The sequence below is a fragment of the Lepidochelys olivacea genome (genome assembly GCF_965140295.1).
Source record: "Lepidochelys olivacea isolate rLepOli2 genome assembly, chromosome: 8".
Taxonomy (NCBI): Eukaryota; Metazoa; Chordata; order Testudines; family Cheloniidae; genus Lepidochelys; species Lepidochelys olivacea.
In genome coordinates this window covers 92,823,640-92,839,816 of record NC_140418.1, presented here as the reverse complement: position 1 = coordinate 92,839,816, position 16,177 = coordinate 92,823,640, and the positions used below count along the sequence as shown (strand labels likewise).

General features: G+C 40.2%; 1 protein-coding gene across 1 annotated transcript; it reads right to left on the bottom strand.

The window, feature by feature from the left end:
• Positions 1 to 1,139: 1,139 nt before the first annotated feature.
• LOC311524961 (cytochrome P450 2J2-like) lies at positions 1,140 to 15,695 on the bottom strand (the record flags this gene model as incomplete). Its single annotated transcript, XM_084636634.1, has 9 exons — positions 1,140 to 1,367; positions 2,241 to 2,379; positions 3,886 to 4,073; positions 5,087 to 5,228; positions 6,372 to 6,548; positions 9,216 to 9,376; positions 10,859 to 10,999; positions 13,750 to 13,912; positions 15,489 to 15,695. The coding sequence occupies 9 exons, from the start codon at positions 15,693 to 15,695 to the stop codon at positions 1,189 to 1,191; spliced, it is 1,497 nt and encodes a 498-aa protein (XP_084492760.1). The 3' UTR covers positions 1,140 to 1,188.
• Positions 15,696 to 16,177: the final 482 nt, after the last annotated feature.

Sequence of the window (16,177 nt, the reverse complement as noted above, 5' to 3'; positions counted from 1 at the left end):
TTTCCTACATTTCCCATGAGCCACCATGACTAGGGACTCCCATGATGCATCGCCTCTTCCTCCAAGGGGGAAACCATGGTATATCACAGGAAATGTATTTCAGCCAGGGAGTGCAGCCTAGAAAGGAGAATGGGAGCATGAGGTACGTGAACTACAACTCCCATGAGACACCACAGCAGCATTACCAAATTGAAGTATTACTGTTTTCCAGCAACATTTTTTTGCGTTTTGGCCAAAATATTTTCTTATTGGACTTTTTGCCAAAAAAAAAAAAAAATAAGGAATGTCAACAGGAAAAAAAAGCCCTATTATCTGACCAGCTTTACTGACATCATCTGCATGACTCAAGTAATAACTAGCAATATAACCATTTCTCAAGGTGATTAGCAGAGGCCCAGAGTGGATAAGGCCAAAATGTTCAAAAGTGGCCTCTGATTTTGGCCTCAATTTTTGGGTGCCCATTTTCCGTGACCTTTCTGACTTGCCCTCCATGTCACCCAACGAAGTGCTTTACCAAGACGAGATATCTCAATTGAAGTACACCAAATCAGAGGCCGCTTTTGAAAATTTTGACATAAGCAACTTACCCAAGGCTACCATACCTGTCAGTGGCAGGGTTGGGAATGTAATACAAGAACCCTGACTAGAGGCTACCAAAAGTTTGACTAGATCCCTGACCCAACCTGAAATCTAGGAGATTTGGGTTCTAGTGCTACTTGTAAACCTCCATCCACCTCCATGATTGTTTAAGAATCATATTTCCCACCACGGGCAAGTCCAACTGCTGCTTTCATGTCCCAGGCTCCCAACTGTGTCTGAGTGCTTTTACTGCCAGAATGGGATCAAGTGATAGTTCCCACTGTCTTGTCACTTTGAGACAAGGGGCACCAAGTAAGAGCACATTCCTTGGCAGACCTCAGGGAGAATCAGGCTACTCCCACCAAAGGGCAGTGTACTCTAGGTAACATACCCATTACTGTTGCCTGGAGCAATCTCAGGGGCACAGATGTCCCACAACCCATAATCTGGTTGCTAGGAAACTCCTGGCATAAAATAACTGGGAAAAAAATCAAAATAGAGAAAAACTTAAGTAATGGGGCAGACAGGGAGGGAGGGAAGGAGGGGAGCTTTTCTCCTTGAACAGCAGATGTTTAATGAGAAGCAAAACCAACAACATCTTCCTGATCTTCAGCAGCGAGAAACAGCACAAATCTGGAATGGCTTCGGACAGCGTGTGAGGCTTATTGTGAATTCAAAGTTTAACTCCACGTTCTCTGGAGCTCGGAATGTGAATTTCTGAATAAGGGTAGTGAAGAAGATGAACAGCTCTGTTCTAGCCAGCTGCTCTCCAGGGCAAACCCGCTTTCCTGGAAGGGGAAGAAAGAGCAGCTGATGGATTACTGCTATAATTACAGGGTTAAGCGATAGCAAACACAGCGTTCTGTTCCATTAAAAATTCACTCAGACAGTAAGTTCCCTGAAAAACTTGCCAATTGCCTTAATCTAATCAGTACTACTACCTTGGTGTTTGCCATGTAAGATTTGGGGACTATTATTATTATAAAATGTACTGATAGTCTCAAAGGAGCTCTCGACATCTCTAATTATATCCACATTAACACTGTGCATCTTTGAAACCCTCTAGCGGCTGGACTATGAGTCTGCTGCTGCCTCTGAGCTAATACTGTACACACAAAGCCCCACTATGAGAAGCTGAATAGGACTTTATGATCATCCTTTATACTTAGTTAGAATTATGATGGCTCCTAGATATCCTCTTCCCTATATTTCCTCCTCTTGTATGTCCATTGAACATTCTTCTGCATGAGAGATCTCTTCGTTGACAGTGGGGAGGGACTGTTATCCAACAAGAATGTGGGAACTTTCCTCAGAGCTTTACCACTTAATGAAAATGTTGGAGATTGTTCTCAGAGGCAAACTCTGAAAACCAATTAACAGCCGACTTGCACTATTAACAAATACAGTAAAAAAGCCTGCATTGGTAGATGGAGTGAGGAAGGAATTTTCCTTTGTGGTACAGTATTGCCCAGTTAGTATTGCCCATTACAAGGATTTTAAGTTTTCCTCTGAAGCATCAGGTAATGGCTAGTGTCAGAGACAGAACACTGGACAAGATGGACTATTGGTTTGTCCTGGGATGGCACTTCCTAGCTTCATCTACTTTTAAAATATGACATTGGCCTTTTCATGCAAAAACATTCCCTCACACATGGTCTCACCTGCAGAAAAAGGCAGAAAGGCTTCCCGCTTCCTAAACTGGCCATTTTCCAGGAAATGCTCAGGATTAAATGTATCAGGAGTTTCCCACACATTCTTGTCAACCATTATTGATGTCAAATTGGGGATCAAAGTGGTACCCTGCAAAAGGGGAGGAGGAGGAGAATGAGAACTAAAAACAAGTCGGTGGGTGTGTGCTTGAAGGTTACATATTGAGCCATTTTGTTTTTAACACTATTTTATTACTTCTCTTAGACCTGATCTACACACACAGTGGAATTGGTTTAAATAAAGGTGTTTTCTTTAACAATTTAAGGTTTGTCTATACAAGGACATCCAAGAAAATTAATTCAAATTAACTAAAGGTGTGAATTTGAAGTGGACTAGTTAAATTGCTTAAACCCCCGTGTGAACTCACTAATTCAGAATTAAAGGACATTTAATTCAGTTTAATAACAGTGTCCACACAGGGATTTAGTGCTGTTTAACTAATCTACTTCAAATTCACACCTTTAGTTAATTCAGATTAATTTTTCTGGATAGCCTTGTATAGACATGGCCTTCATTAAGCCAATGCAACACCCTGCACAGACACTTTTAGTTTATTTGCAGTCTGATTTTTATTGGTTTGACTTGTGTCAGTAAATTACAATTATGTTAGTACGGCTAAACCAACGGAAGCCAGTTTAAAACCAATAAAAGGGTGTCCACACAGGAGTTTGCATCAGTTTAACTTTTCAAACTGATTTTAGTTAAACTAGTGCAATTACTGTGTGTACATAAGGTTTTAAACTAAAACTTGCTTCAGCTGTTGCTTTTTTTTTTTTTTTTTCAAGCAAGCTAAAATTGCTACCACATAACAAGAAACTTCCCATCCTCCACCAGAGAGGGGCAAACATTGCAGTCAAGTTATAGGATTGATTGTACAAACATTAAGGAGTCAGCTCTCTCCATGAAACAACTGATCAGGTTACTGGGAGGTATAAGAAACAACAGGCTGTTTGATATTTACTATTAGAATGAGAGCTTGGTGCTTGTTGCTAAAAACTAGCTGCTAAAAACTAGCTTTTAATTAGTGCTATTTATTTATCAAATCAGAGTTTCCTAAGACACTTAAGCCTAACATATCAAAATTCTATGTCCTCTTACTATTGGCTCCCATGGTCTCTGGGTCTCAGTTTCATATCATTCATGAAATTACCCTATATTGTATTTTTCTTAACACCAAAACTGAAGTCTTTGCAGCACACAGAAAAATCAAGGAATTAAATGAATATTTTTTTGTAAAATGAGAACGAAGCCCTTTTTACATAGTTCCTTTCTCCAGAAAAGTTATCTTTATAGAGAACTTCTGTAGACCTTAATAGAAAATTATAATTTTTCTATGGGATTTTAGATCATATATAATGTAATAAAGAATTATATCACTTCTATAGATGGATTTTTAAAAGTCATGAAAATGACACCAATCTCTATTATTTTAGTTTTTAGAGAAATTTCTAAAGTACTCTGTTAAATTGCTATTGGATTCTAATAGTTTCACCTGCTTTTAAATTATATGAGATTTTGCCTTAAAAGAATTAAAAGTTAGATCTAACGTCAAACCAACAGAAGAAGAAAGGAAGGTTTGGTTTCCTTTCAGGTTACTTTTGGCAAATGGAATCCTGCCAGTGTAGTGTCACTGGTTGCCATTCTGGGCACATTTATAGGTACTACGTTGCCCATCCTTTGTACTTCATTGAGGACTGCGTTGGTATACGGCATATTCTCTTTGTCATCCATCATTGGTTGCCGGGACTGGCCAATCACTGTCTCAATTTCTGTTTGCACTTTCTCTGAAAAGAAGCCAAAAGCCACATTAACAGTTATGATGAGGAGAAGCAGTTTTTCTATTTAGAGAGCCTTGAATTGTTCAGATTTTCAGCTGCATTTTTATTTTTAAAGTGCTTTGAGTGACAGGTGCCTCCTTCCTCCTTCCAAATCCTGGATGTAAATGCTGTGCTTAGTCGCAAAAAGGTACAGCATGGGCAACAGCAGTGCAAGGCTCCCTCACGTTGCCTTGCCAACCTGCCTTGACCATGCCTGCAAGGAACTAGCTCTAGCCCTCAAGTGGTGGAAGATAAGTCAGGACCTGGCTCAAAGCCCATTGAAGTCAATGGGAGTCTTTCCACTGACTTCAATGGATTTGGGGTCAGGCCTTCATTATTCATGACCACTCTGTCATGGGGATGTCTGCTGAGGCTGTTACAAAAAGTGCCAATTAAGAATAAATCATCATACATTTATGGAACTTTCTATCTCAAGATTTCAGCATGCCTTTCAATATTAATTAATTAAGCATCACATTACCCCTGTAAAGTAGCTAAGAATCATTCCCATTTTACAGATGGGGAAACTGATGCACACAGAGGTGAAGTGGCTTGTCCAAGGTCACACATGAAGTCAGTGCAAAGCCAAGAAGAAGTCAGTTCCCAGGAGTGAGCATTTACCACTAGACAGTCCTTTCCCTCTCATGCTTGTGGTGGTTGTTCTGCAGAGACCTATGCACTTAGAGCTGCAAAGACCCCACTAGCTTGAGGATTTCCAGTGCTGAAGCTCAGATGTAGCCAGTACAATAAGCATTCATTTGTTGTTCTCAGTGCTGTTCCCAGTGAAGTGAGAAAGGCAATCTTTCAGCTACTGGGGCTCACTGAGGAATTTAAGGGCAGAATATAAGGCCTGGATTCAAAGCTCACAGAAATCAGTGGGAAGAATTCCATTGGCGTCAGTGGGCTTTGAATCAGGCCTATAAGGAATAAACTGAAAGGAAGGAAGGACAATTTCAATTTTAAACCATTACAAAATCTACCTTGAATTTTGGGATATACTGCCATGTACAGCAGAGCCCAGCGTATGGTTGTGGCAGCTGTTTCAGTCCCAGTTAAAAACAGATCCAGTGTGCAACACAGTAGATTTTCCTCATTGAAATAAGAGATGGAATCATCCTTAGACTTTAAAATAAAAGGAGATAGAAATATATATATATATATATATTAGTTATATGTGGTAGCATGGACAGGCAAATTATCCACCTCAAAAGAAAAACCTAAGGCCTCACCAAATTGACGTAATTGTTAAAATTAATAGAAGATTGTGTCTAAATCCGCTGCACTGCCTCGGAAATCTCAGTCTTGGCTTTTTCATATATCTAGGGTGAGAACTGCACCCCATTGCTCCTTTACTTTGGGTAAGAAGGTCAAAGCAGGGGGCCCCAAAAGCTCTGGTGACACCTGGAGGAGGATCCCCCCCAATAGAGGCAATGGGACAGATGGCTGGCAGGCTGCCTTTTGAGGACCACTTTCCTAATCCCAGGGCAGGAAATGTGTCAAGGGCAGAGCCACAGCGTGATGCACTGCAAAGATTCTGTTCAGCGCTGCGGCCCATAAAGCCACCCAGGCTGCTGTAACTTAGGATCCCAGGGCTGTCTAAGTTACTCCAGGGGCCTTTCCAGCACCTGAGGAGGAGGGTGCAAAGATGACTTTAATGCACCTTAGCACCCCCCACCCACCGTATTCCTTCTGCATTGCAATCTTGTAAATCATAGTCACGTTAGAAAACCATATTCAGTTGAACAGTCCTATTGATGTTTTTGATATTAACTCATGTCCATCAGAGTTTCAGGACTGGGTCTCTGATTTACGTTAATTAGTTTGTGATACATCCTTATTTCCCCTAGACCATTTTGAAAATCCCATGTGCAGTATGGCAGGGCAGTGACTTTTGGCAAATCAAGGACTTTTTTAAATTTTTTAATGTTAAATTTTTTTTCAACATTTTTTAATGTTAAATTTCATTAAAAAAATTGTACTTGAGAATTCTCAAGTACATTAGAATAAGTGACCTTCCAAGTGCTTTAAAACAGCATGCTGTACATTGTAAGTACTTTTAAATGAAAAATAACTATCCATTCAAACAACTTTTCTTAGAAAATTTTGCCCTAAAAGAATTAGTGAGCAATTTAGAATGGCAAAATCCAAATGACAAACACAGCTCCAGATAGCTTATCTGAGAAGCTAGTGTCTAAATTCTAAGTGTTGTCTATTGCTTTTTCTTTCCGTTGCGCAGTAAATTGTTGGTTCTCTTTGTCCTCTTACCTTTTCTATTTCCTTCAGATAACAGTCAATGAAGTTTCGGGTTTCAGATGAATTCCAGTCCCCCTTGTGCTTTGCAATCACTCCTTTCACAAAATATTTAAGTTTCTCCCAATGTTTGAAAATTTTATTATGGGGCCCTGGGACCCACCTCATTAGCCAGGGGAAAGCATTATACAGCTGTTAAGATGTAAGGGAACAGGAAAAATTAATACCTCGTAGGATCAAGAAAAAAAATCGATTACAGTTTAACACATCTAGCACAGTTTATTAGCCTGATTCTCCAAACATTTACACCAGGGCAAAGCAGGAGTTATTCCACTGAAGTCAATGGAGTTACACTGGTGTGAAATGGGTGTGATTTAGACCCACTGTTTTCTGACAATAAAAGTTTATTTTTTTGGAACTCATGCTGGCCAATAAAATCCCTTAATCTGAAACAAAAACTTAAAAAAACCAACCAGAGTCTTATGGTGTAGGCCCAGAATAAATCAATTGACTGTGGAGTTCTACAGATATAACTGAGATCAGAGTCTGACCCACAGTATGCAGAACTGCATAATCTATTCACAGTAAAACTCCAAATCAATCAGTATTGGCCAGATCTAGTTATAAATCTGGAAACTCAAGCCAGTCATTAACAAATAATAATAATAAATACCTAGTTCTAGTGCTTTTCATCAGTAGATCTCAAATCACAATCTTAAATGTATTTATCATCACAACACCTCTGTGAGGTAGGTAAGTGCTATGATCATCCCCAGTATGATTCAGGAATAAATCTAGTTGAAAACTGGGGGGGGGGGGATTTTAAGGATAATTTTGTCCATTTTCCATAGAAATTGTAGAAGTTTATGAAATTTCCCAAACACATCTATGGATAAACCTTTTAAATGAACCTGACGTGCTACAGAATTTGCATCACGATCACACAACATTTGTGTTTTCATATAGCTTGGATGTGAAACAACATACTTGGTGGTTTCTCTCTTTTTTAGCACCCACACCTTTTTTGTGAAAAGTAGGGCTGTGAAGCGATTAAAGAAATTAATCACGATTAATTGCATTGTTAAACAATAATAGAATACCACTTATTTAAATATTTTTGGTGTTTTCTACATTTTCAAATATATTGACTTCAATTACAACACAGAACACACTGTACAGTGCTCACTTTATATTTATTTTTTATTACAAATATTTGTGCTATAAAAAAAGAAATAGTATTTTTCAATTCACCTCATACAAGTAACGTAATACAATCTCTTTATCATGAAAGTTGAACTTACAAATGTAGAATTATGTACAAAAAATAACTGCATTCAACAATAAAACAAAGTCCACTCAGTCCTACTTCTTGTTCAGCCAATCACTCGACAAACAAGTTTGTTTACATTTGCAGGAGATAATACTGTCTACTTCTTGTTTACATTGTCACCTGAAAGTGAGAACAGGCATTCACATGACATTGTTGTAGCCAGTGTCACAAGATATTTACGTGCCAGATGCACTAAAGATTCATATGTCCCCTCATGCTTCAACCACCATTCCAGAGGATGTGCTTCCATGCTGATGACTGGTTCTGCTCCATAAAGATCCAAAGCAGTGCAGACCAACGCATGTTCACTTTCATCATCTGAGTCAGATGCCACTAGCAGAAGGTTGATTTTCTTTTTTGGTGGTTCAGGTTCTGTAGTTTCCACATCAGAGTGTTGCTCTTTTAAGACTTCCGAAAGCATGCACCACACCTCATCCCTCTCAGATTTTGGAAGGCACTTCAGATTCTTAAATCTTGGGTCGAGTGCTATAGCGATCTTTACAAATCCCACATTGGTACCTTCTTTGCGTTTTGTCAAATCTGCAGTGAAAGTGTTCTTAAAATGAACAACACATGCTGGGTCATCATCTGAGAGTGCTATAATATGGAATACATGGCAGAATGCAGGTAAAACAAAGCAGGAGACATACTATTCTCCCACAAGGACTTCAGTCACAAATGTAATTTATGCATTATTTTTTAATGAGCGTCATCAGCATGGAAGCATGTCCTCTGGAATGGTGGCTGAAACATGAGAGGGCATACGAATGTTTCGCATATCTGGCACATAAATACCTTGCAATGCTGGCTACAAAAGTGCCATGCGAATGCCTGTTCTCACTTTCAGTAGACACTGTAAATAAGAAACTGGCAGCATTATCTCCCATAAATGTTAACAAACTTGTTTGTCTTAGTCAATGTCTGAACAAGAAGTAGGACTGAGTGGACTTGTAGCTGCTAAATTTTTACATTGTTTTGTTTTTGAGTGCAGTTATGTAACAAAAAAACCTTACATTTGTAAGTTGCATTTTCATGATAAAGAGATTGCATTACGATATTGTACGAGGTGAATTGAAAAATACTATTTCTTTTGTTTATAATTTTTGCAAATACTTGTAATAAAAATAATATAAAGTGAGCACTGCACACTTTGTATTCTGCATTGTAACTGAAATCAATATATTTGAAAATGTAGAAAAACATCCAAAATGTTGAATAAATTTCAATTGGTATTCCATTGTTTAACAGTGCAATTAAAACTGTGATTAATCACGATTAATTTTCTTAATTGCAATTAATTTTTCTGAGTTAGTCGTGTGAGTTAACTACGATTAATCGACAGCCCAAATAAAAACCAGAATTAAGGAAACGATACTCACGTGAAGGAATACAGGGTCATTTCCCATAGATCATTATACTTTTTTTTTTTTTTTTACAAGGAAAAGTCAGATTCCCCTCACTTGATTCTGCTCTCACTCTAACTACTTTACTTTTCAGGTGTCTGAAATCAAAAAACAAACCAGCTTTACCTGGCCCCAAAAATTTCCTATGAGGAGTAATGTCTCAGAGAGTAAATGCAGTAATTCCTGGAACTGACTGTCATGGTATTCAAAGCGCTCCCCAAAAGTGATGGAAGAGATAATATTTGAAACAGCACTATTAATTTTATAATGAGGGTCAAATGGTTGCCCTGGAGGAGAAAATATAGGTACAGTGTCAGTTTAAAAATATTCCAGACTAGTGTAATAATACCACTGTAGATTCTTAAAACTGAAATATTATTTTAAATCCAATTTACTTTTCACCACTTATACTGTTTTGGTTTTACGCTACATTCAGTATGGCAAATGAATAGGGACTCCCAGACTATGAGTCAGCAGACCTGGGTCCTATTTCTAGCTCTTCAATGGCTTGTTAGGACCTGGGGCAATCCACTGAACCTCTGAGGACTTCAGATTCCCACCTGTTAAATGGGGTTAATATTTTGTTACTCATCTACTTAAAGCATATTAACATCTACATATGGAAAAGCTCTACATAAGATCTAAGTATTCTTATTTTCTAACAGTTCTATAGTCAGTTTCTAGTCGATTTAACTTTCAACTTTTGTGCCCTAGCACAAAGCTGACACGTTTGGGTTTTAAATATTGCAGGGGAAACCCAATTAAAGTATCCAGGAAACCATTTATAATATTAATATAGTCTTAGGTTTTGTACATTTTAATAACATTTTCTTATTGGTCCTAAACAACCAGACTGCATCCCTTTAAAGATTAGCTCTCCTCTACACATTGCATACTAACTGTATTCCACAAACACCACAACAACGGATTTCTTGGCATACCTATATAAACTATAAAAGACAAATAGAAAGTTATGGGAGGATAAGTCTGGATGGCTGCTTAAAAATCCATTATTGGATAACAATACATATAAATCATATGCTTTTTTAAAATAAAGATTACATAGATAGAATATCAGGGTTGGAAGGGACCTCAGGAGGTCATCTAGTCCAACCCCCCTGCTCAAAGCAGGACCAATCCCCAATTTTTGCCCCAGATCCCTAAATGGCCCCCTCAACGATTGAACTCACAACCCTGGGTTTAGCAGGCCAATGCTCAAACCACTGGGCTATCCCTCCCCCCAACATCATGCATTGCATGTGCTGTTCTGTTACGTATCCAAATACTACTGAAATCTTCTATGTTTATTTTCCCAATACATATAAAACATATTCTCTAGCACAAAGAAGCCTTGATTCTTGATAGTGCCTAGGAGCCCCAATCATAATAAAAATAATAAAAAGAAAAAATAGATAAACCTCTTGTTTGGGCAGATTATTGCATAATTGTCCATTATGGACCTCTTTGCACTTCCTTCTGAAGCATCTTGTACTGGCCACTTTCGGAGATAGGCTACCAGAGTAGATGGAGCCCAGGTCTTGATCTCATATGGCAATTCCTGTTTTCCTATGGTTATTCCTTTCACTGGTGCCATCATGGTGCATATATTTACGTGTCACAACCATTCCAGGTGTTTCTGGCCTAGGCTCCCCAAAGGCCATGGGTAGTGTTGGCACGGATCAAGGGGGCTGATCAAGATCTCTGTGCGACTGTCCTGAGAAAAGCATAGCTAAAATCTTAGGACAAAATAATGTAAGTTCATTTCTTACCTTTCTCTTCCTCTATTGCTTCAGTAAGATATCTGCTCTCTTCCTGTATTCGTTCTTCAAAGCTTACACCAATGCTTTTCAGGGCCGATAAAACAAATTTTCTTTGTTGCCTCCAGATACGTCCATTTGATGATATCAGCCCTGCAATTTTTATATATATGTGTATGTTTTGCCGTATGCAGGAAACAGTTTAAAAATCATCATTAGAGTATTAAAAAAACAAACTTATTTTTAAAGTACATTTTTGCATGGGAATTAAAACCCAAAAGCAATCGGCTTACACTCTGGAGCTAGCTTTACAGATTTGCTTTAATCTGCTTTTCCCCCTTTTCTCTTGAGCTTTGTGTGAATAAAAGGGGTAAGCACAAGTAGTTTACTATTAGTACTATTACAGTGTTGGGAGACCTGCATGTGGGGAGTGATTTTCTCTGTAAGGTTCAGCCGTGGTGCTGCGTGCAGCTGGAGGAAAGAAAAGTAACGGGGAAATTAAAAAAAGAGTCACAGAGGCTGGTCTACACAGAAAACTTACATCAGTGGAGCTATGTCTCTCTGGGATGTGACAAATCCCCACCCTTAAGAGATAACCTCTAGATCATTTAGCCTGATCTCCCGTATATCACAATCCACCAAGACCACCCCACAACTGAAAGAAACCAAAGTATCACAGTCCACAGGAGACTAGACTGTTCCATGCTATAGGAGGGACAGAGGGAGACCAGCGCTCAAGGTCCCTGCAATGGCAAAGAAATGATTCAGTGAGATATACCCACATAAACCCTGGCAAGAGAACTAAACACACATGCTGCAGAAGGAGGCCAAACAGACCCCCATGGGGACTGCCAATCTGACCTGGGGGAAATTCCTTCCTGACCCCACATAGGCAATCAGTTAGACTCTCACCATGTGAGCAAGAACCAGCCAGCCAAGCACCTGAGAGAAAGAATGCTTGCAGCTGCCTCAGAGCTCTGGCCACCCCTCCCACTGTTCCATCTCCTGTGAAACTCTTTAAAGGTGTCTGGCCTCTTGCATTTATTTAGCTCCTTTAATCTAAATAGTTCCCCAGATATAAACAGATACTAGGATATTTGGGCCAAATGCTGAGGTGATTACTAAGGGCTTGATTGCACCAGCCTCACTCACACTGAGAAGAAGCTGTTTGTGTGAGCAATCCCATTGACCTCAGTGGGCTCTCCTGTAAGCACTACCTAGCCTGAGTATAGGCAGCAGAAGCAGACACCCTGTTTTTACTGACAGACTCCCATTATCTTCAGGGGTAGCTATGTGTGTACCTCTCACAGGATGATCAAGAGCATTTACATTACCATGCTGTTTACTACTGAACATTGAAAGAGAGAGACACAGACACGGATGGGAAAGCTTCAGGACAACTGCACTCAGAAATGCTCAAAATGTAACCACCATCCCTGTTTACTTCAAATATTTTACTCTTCTTTTCTTCTCTTATTCTATTTTTTCCTTCTATTTCTTCCCAGTAGTACGCAGCCCCAAGTAGAAGACAAACTTTCCAATGTCAGTGGGAGTTTACCTCAGTCAGGACTAAGTTTGATTTTGGCCTTATATACACAGAGTCACTTTGCCAAACATTGAAGTGCACCAAGCTCTAAGATGAAATACAAACACATGTTTTGCAATTCACATCAACCCAACAGAATGATTTACAGAATGAGTGGGAGTGTTCGATTAGATAGATAATTGCACCCACCTGAAATTACATGGGGGAAATGTGTAGGCATTTAGGTGTACAGTTTCTGGGCCTGTACAGTTAGCAGGGAGTTTTCCTAGTGCAGCAACAGGCACAGGCTTTAGTGATTGTACAGTATCCTTCTCCTACATGCCTGTTACTGTTACTGATAGGACAATACTCAGTCTACGAATTTAGCTCTTTTTACTGTGCTCATTGCTGAGGTATCGGTGTCTGACAGATTTTAAGATTGACTAGGTAGATGAGAGAATATCTTTTAGTGGAGCAACTTCTGTTGGCGAGAGAGACACACTTTCGAGCTTACACAGAGCTCTTCTTCAGGGAGCTTGTCTTCTACAGAGCTCTATGTGGCTTGAAAGCTTGTCTCTCCGCAGTAGAAGTTGCTCCAATAAAAAATATTATCTCACCCTCCTTGTCTCTCTAATATCCTGGGACCAACACGGCTACAACACTGCAAACAACGGTTTTTAAGGTCAACATTTTCCAACCTTGTTGCCTGAGGTTAGGGCCCTGCAGCTCTGTAGGCACCTAAACCAAAGTGGCCAAAGGTCCAAAGCACTGGACGCTGCAAGTGCTGCAGTGCCTTTGGAAGTCAGACCACTTCTGTTTAGGTGCCTACATGGATTTTGGACCCTAGCCTCAGGCAACCCAGGTTTGAAAATTTTAGCCTAAAAGATAGCTTTGTCTCTTCTCCATTGCTAGTTCACGTTTTCCAGGTCATTGAGATTTCGGGAATTGATTCAGGTTCAGAAATACCAAACCTGCAGTAAATATGTAGCTAGCCTAGGGCCAGTTGTTTAAAGGTATTTTCAATACCCTAAAAAAATCTAGGTCCTATTCAGCAAAAGTGCTTTATATGTTATGGTGTCCAGCTGACCCAAAATTGGGAGGGGCTGTTTACACTCCATACTAGCTCTCATGTTAAATTCAGTGAAACCAGTCAGAACGATCCCATCCCCCAATCTTTCAGAGAGAGGGAGTAAAATAATATTTCCTCACTGAGATTTAGAAACACTGGAACAATTCCAGCTCTCCTGTGCATCCCAGGTAAAGTTGCTGGGATTGTAGCCAAGGGCAGAATTCAGCTTTTTTTTTTTTTTTTTTTTAATGGTCATGCTGCTGTTCAGGCGAAGTAGCAACCAATGACAACCACATCACGGGAACTCACCAAGGCCTTTAAAAATTTCACGGAGAAGTGGTATATGTGGTCGATCTGCAAATACTTCAGCTTGATGGATAAGAGCTTCCTTCACTAGTTGGCATCCGTTGACCACCACAAATGTCAGATTTCCAAACTGCACACTGAAAATGTTGCCATACCGGCCAATAAGCTGAAAGACACGTTCCTCTGATTTAGTTACCTTCTGTGTCAAACAAGCCACTGGAAGGATGGAGATGGTACAAAAATACTGGCAAGCTGTAGTGTAGGAGAGATGCCTCCTTAGCAATCTGATCATAGGCATTGCCTAAAGCTCTGCTCTGTATAACTTGGACATGACTCTTGCACACTGGAACACTAATGCTAGAGGATGATCCAGATGATCCTCCTGGAATGTTTGGTAACATATGGGACCAACGTTAGGCCAAAGTTCTCATCAAAAAAAGATAAACTCCATTATAATGGTTCCTCATCATCTCCGTGCCCTCCCCCCCGCCCCACGCTTTTACACATGTAGAACTAAATCTAGGCGGTTAGAACTAAAACTTTGCATATTGGCTTATACAGCATCTGCCAAGGCCTGGATTTTCCATGGCATATTCCCTTACCAATGTGTGCATATAGCATCTGTATGGACAGGGTTTAAGACACCTGCCACCACCAGTCAGAGTCAGACTGTGCTTAATATTTAGGCCAGCCCTTATCTTCCTCAGCAGGTTAATACCTTCCACACTGAACATTCACTTTTGATCCCACATGTTCTCTTTTTCCAGGAAAGGAAGATACCATTACCATTTAGGATCAGGAGTGTTTTCTCCATCAGATTGTAACAGTTCTGAGTGGGAAGAAGAGGACAAATCAGAGGCCTAAAAGCATTGATAATGCCCTTAATGCTCTGCCCGAATGGGATGTCTTCATCATCTGTAGGATCCTTCTTCAACACAGCAAAATAAGTACAAGGAATTATAGCTGGCCCTTGTCTTACAAGCATAATTGTTATTTTGATGCCTAAAACCTATCAGACATGTGTTTCCCAAGTTCTCCCAGGCTTCACTCAAGAGGAATGGGAGCCTGTGAGAACAGCACCCAGGCCTAGGCTGGATGCAACACAAGAGAAGACGTATTTTAAAGTAATAGCAAAAGAAAACAAGCCAGACCCCGGAGGGATGTTACTTTGCCCAGCCAGTTATAATGGAGGGTAAGCCCCCTCCTCCACTTTTTCGGGGGGAAGATCCTCGGCTGGTGTCAATTGTCATAGCGCCACTGACTTCACTGGCAGTTAGGACTCTTGGATACTATTCCTGGCTCTGCCACTGCTTCTCTGTGTGACCCTGAGCAAGTCACATAGGCACTTAACCTCTTTGTGCCTTAGCTCTTCCATCTGTACAATAGATGGAATGGGACGAATCCTGGGCACCAGAACAAAGGCAAAGTAAATGGACAAAGGCTCTTCATAAGTCTGCATAATTGTGAATCCACCAATCACCTATCATCCCTTTCCCAATCTGTCTCAGCCCTTCCGTGATACCACAGAGAGGCAGAGGTGGGATGGAGTCAGTTTGTACACAACCTCTCCACTGGAGTTCTGCTGCATTTAGGTCCCATCTGCACCCAGCAAGGTCCAGTAACAGTTACCTACACCACAGGCTGTCAGGCTTACTGTCTGTAGAGCATTTCCAAGGGTCTTCTATAGAACACGCTCTGTACATGCAAAGCATTAATACGATAAACTTCAGTCAGGCTCTTACCTTCTGCAAAATGAGGTGGATGGGCTGCTTAAAGTCCACAATAGTGCCAATGAAAGGAAACAGTAGTGGCCCAGGAGGAAAATTCTTGGGACGTCTCTTTTTCACATGATCAGCAATTAAAAGAAACACAACCAGAATGACTAAGAGAGTCTGAGCAGTCTTCCTTTCCCAAAGGGAAGTTAAAATGCACCACAAACGCAGCTGCATCTTGACTGTCAAAGTACAAATTTTTTAATGCCAAAAGGGACCTGGGCTCTGACCCTTGTCTAGTCTTGCTGAGATGGGAGGTAGAGGTGGGTAAAGTAAACTGGCTAAGCTGCTAATAATGGCCTGGTTGGCAGGACTTGCCAAGGGAATGCTGCTTTCTCACAAACCTCTGTTGTCAGAACCCTCACAAGATAAGCAGTTTTAAACTCCGTCACAGCAAAGAAAACCCTGCTTATTCAACTAAACAGAAGCAGTCTTGCAAGCTTATTTGCAGCTTTACCCCTCTGACAGGTCCTTCAGCTTTCTTGCTGGAAAACCATTCCCCCTCTCTGCCTTTAATTAACAGTGAGCTCCTTTATACAGATACCTAATTGGGATTATAAGCATTACAAACATTTTAGGTTGCAGTGAAAGCAGCTTACTTCACTAATTACATATGTAGGGAGTTATAGAATTTAAAAACTGTAAGGCACTTGAGGTGA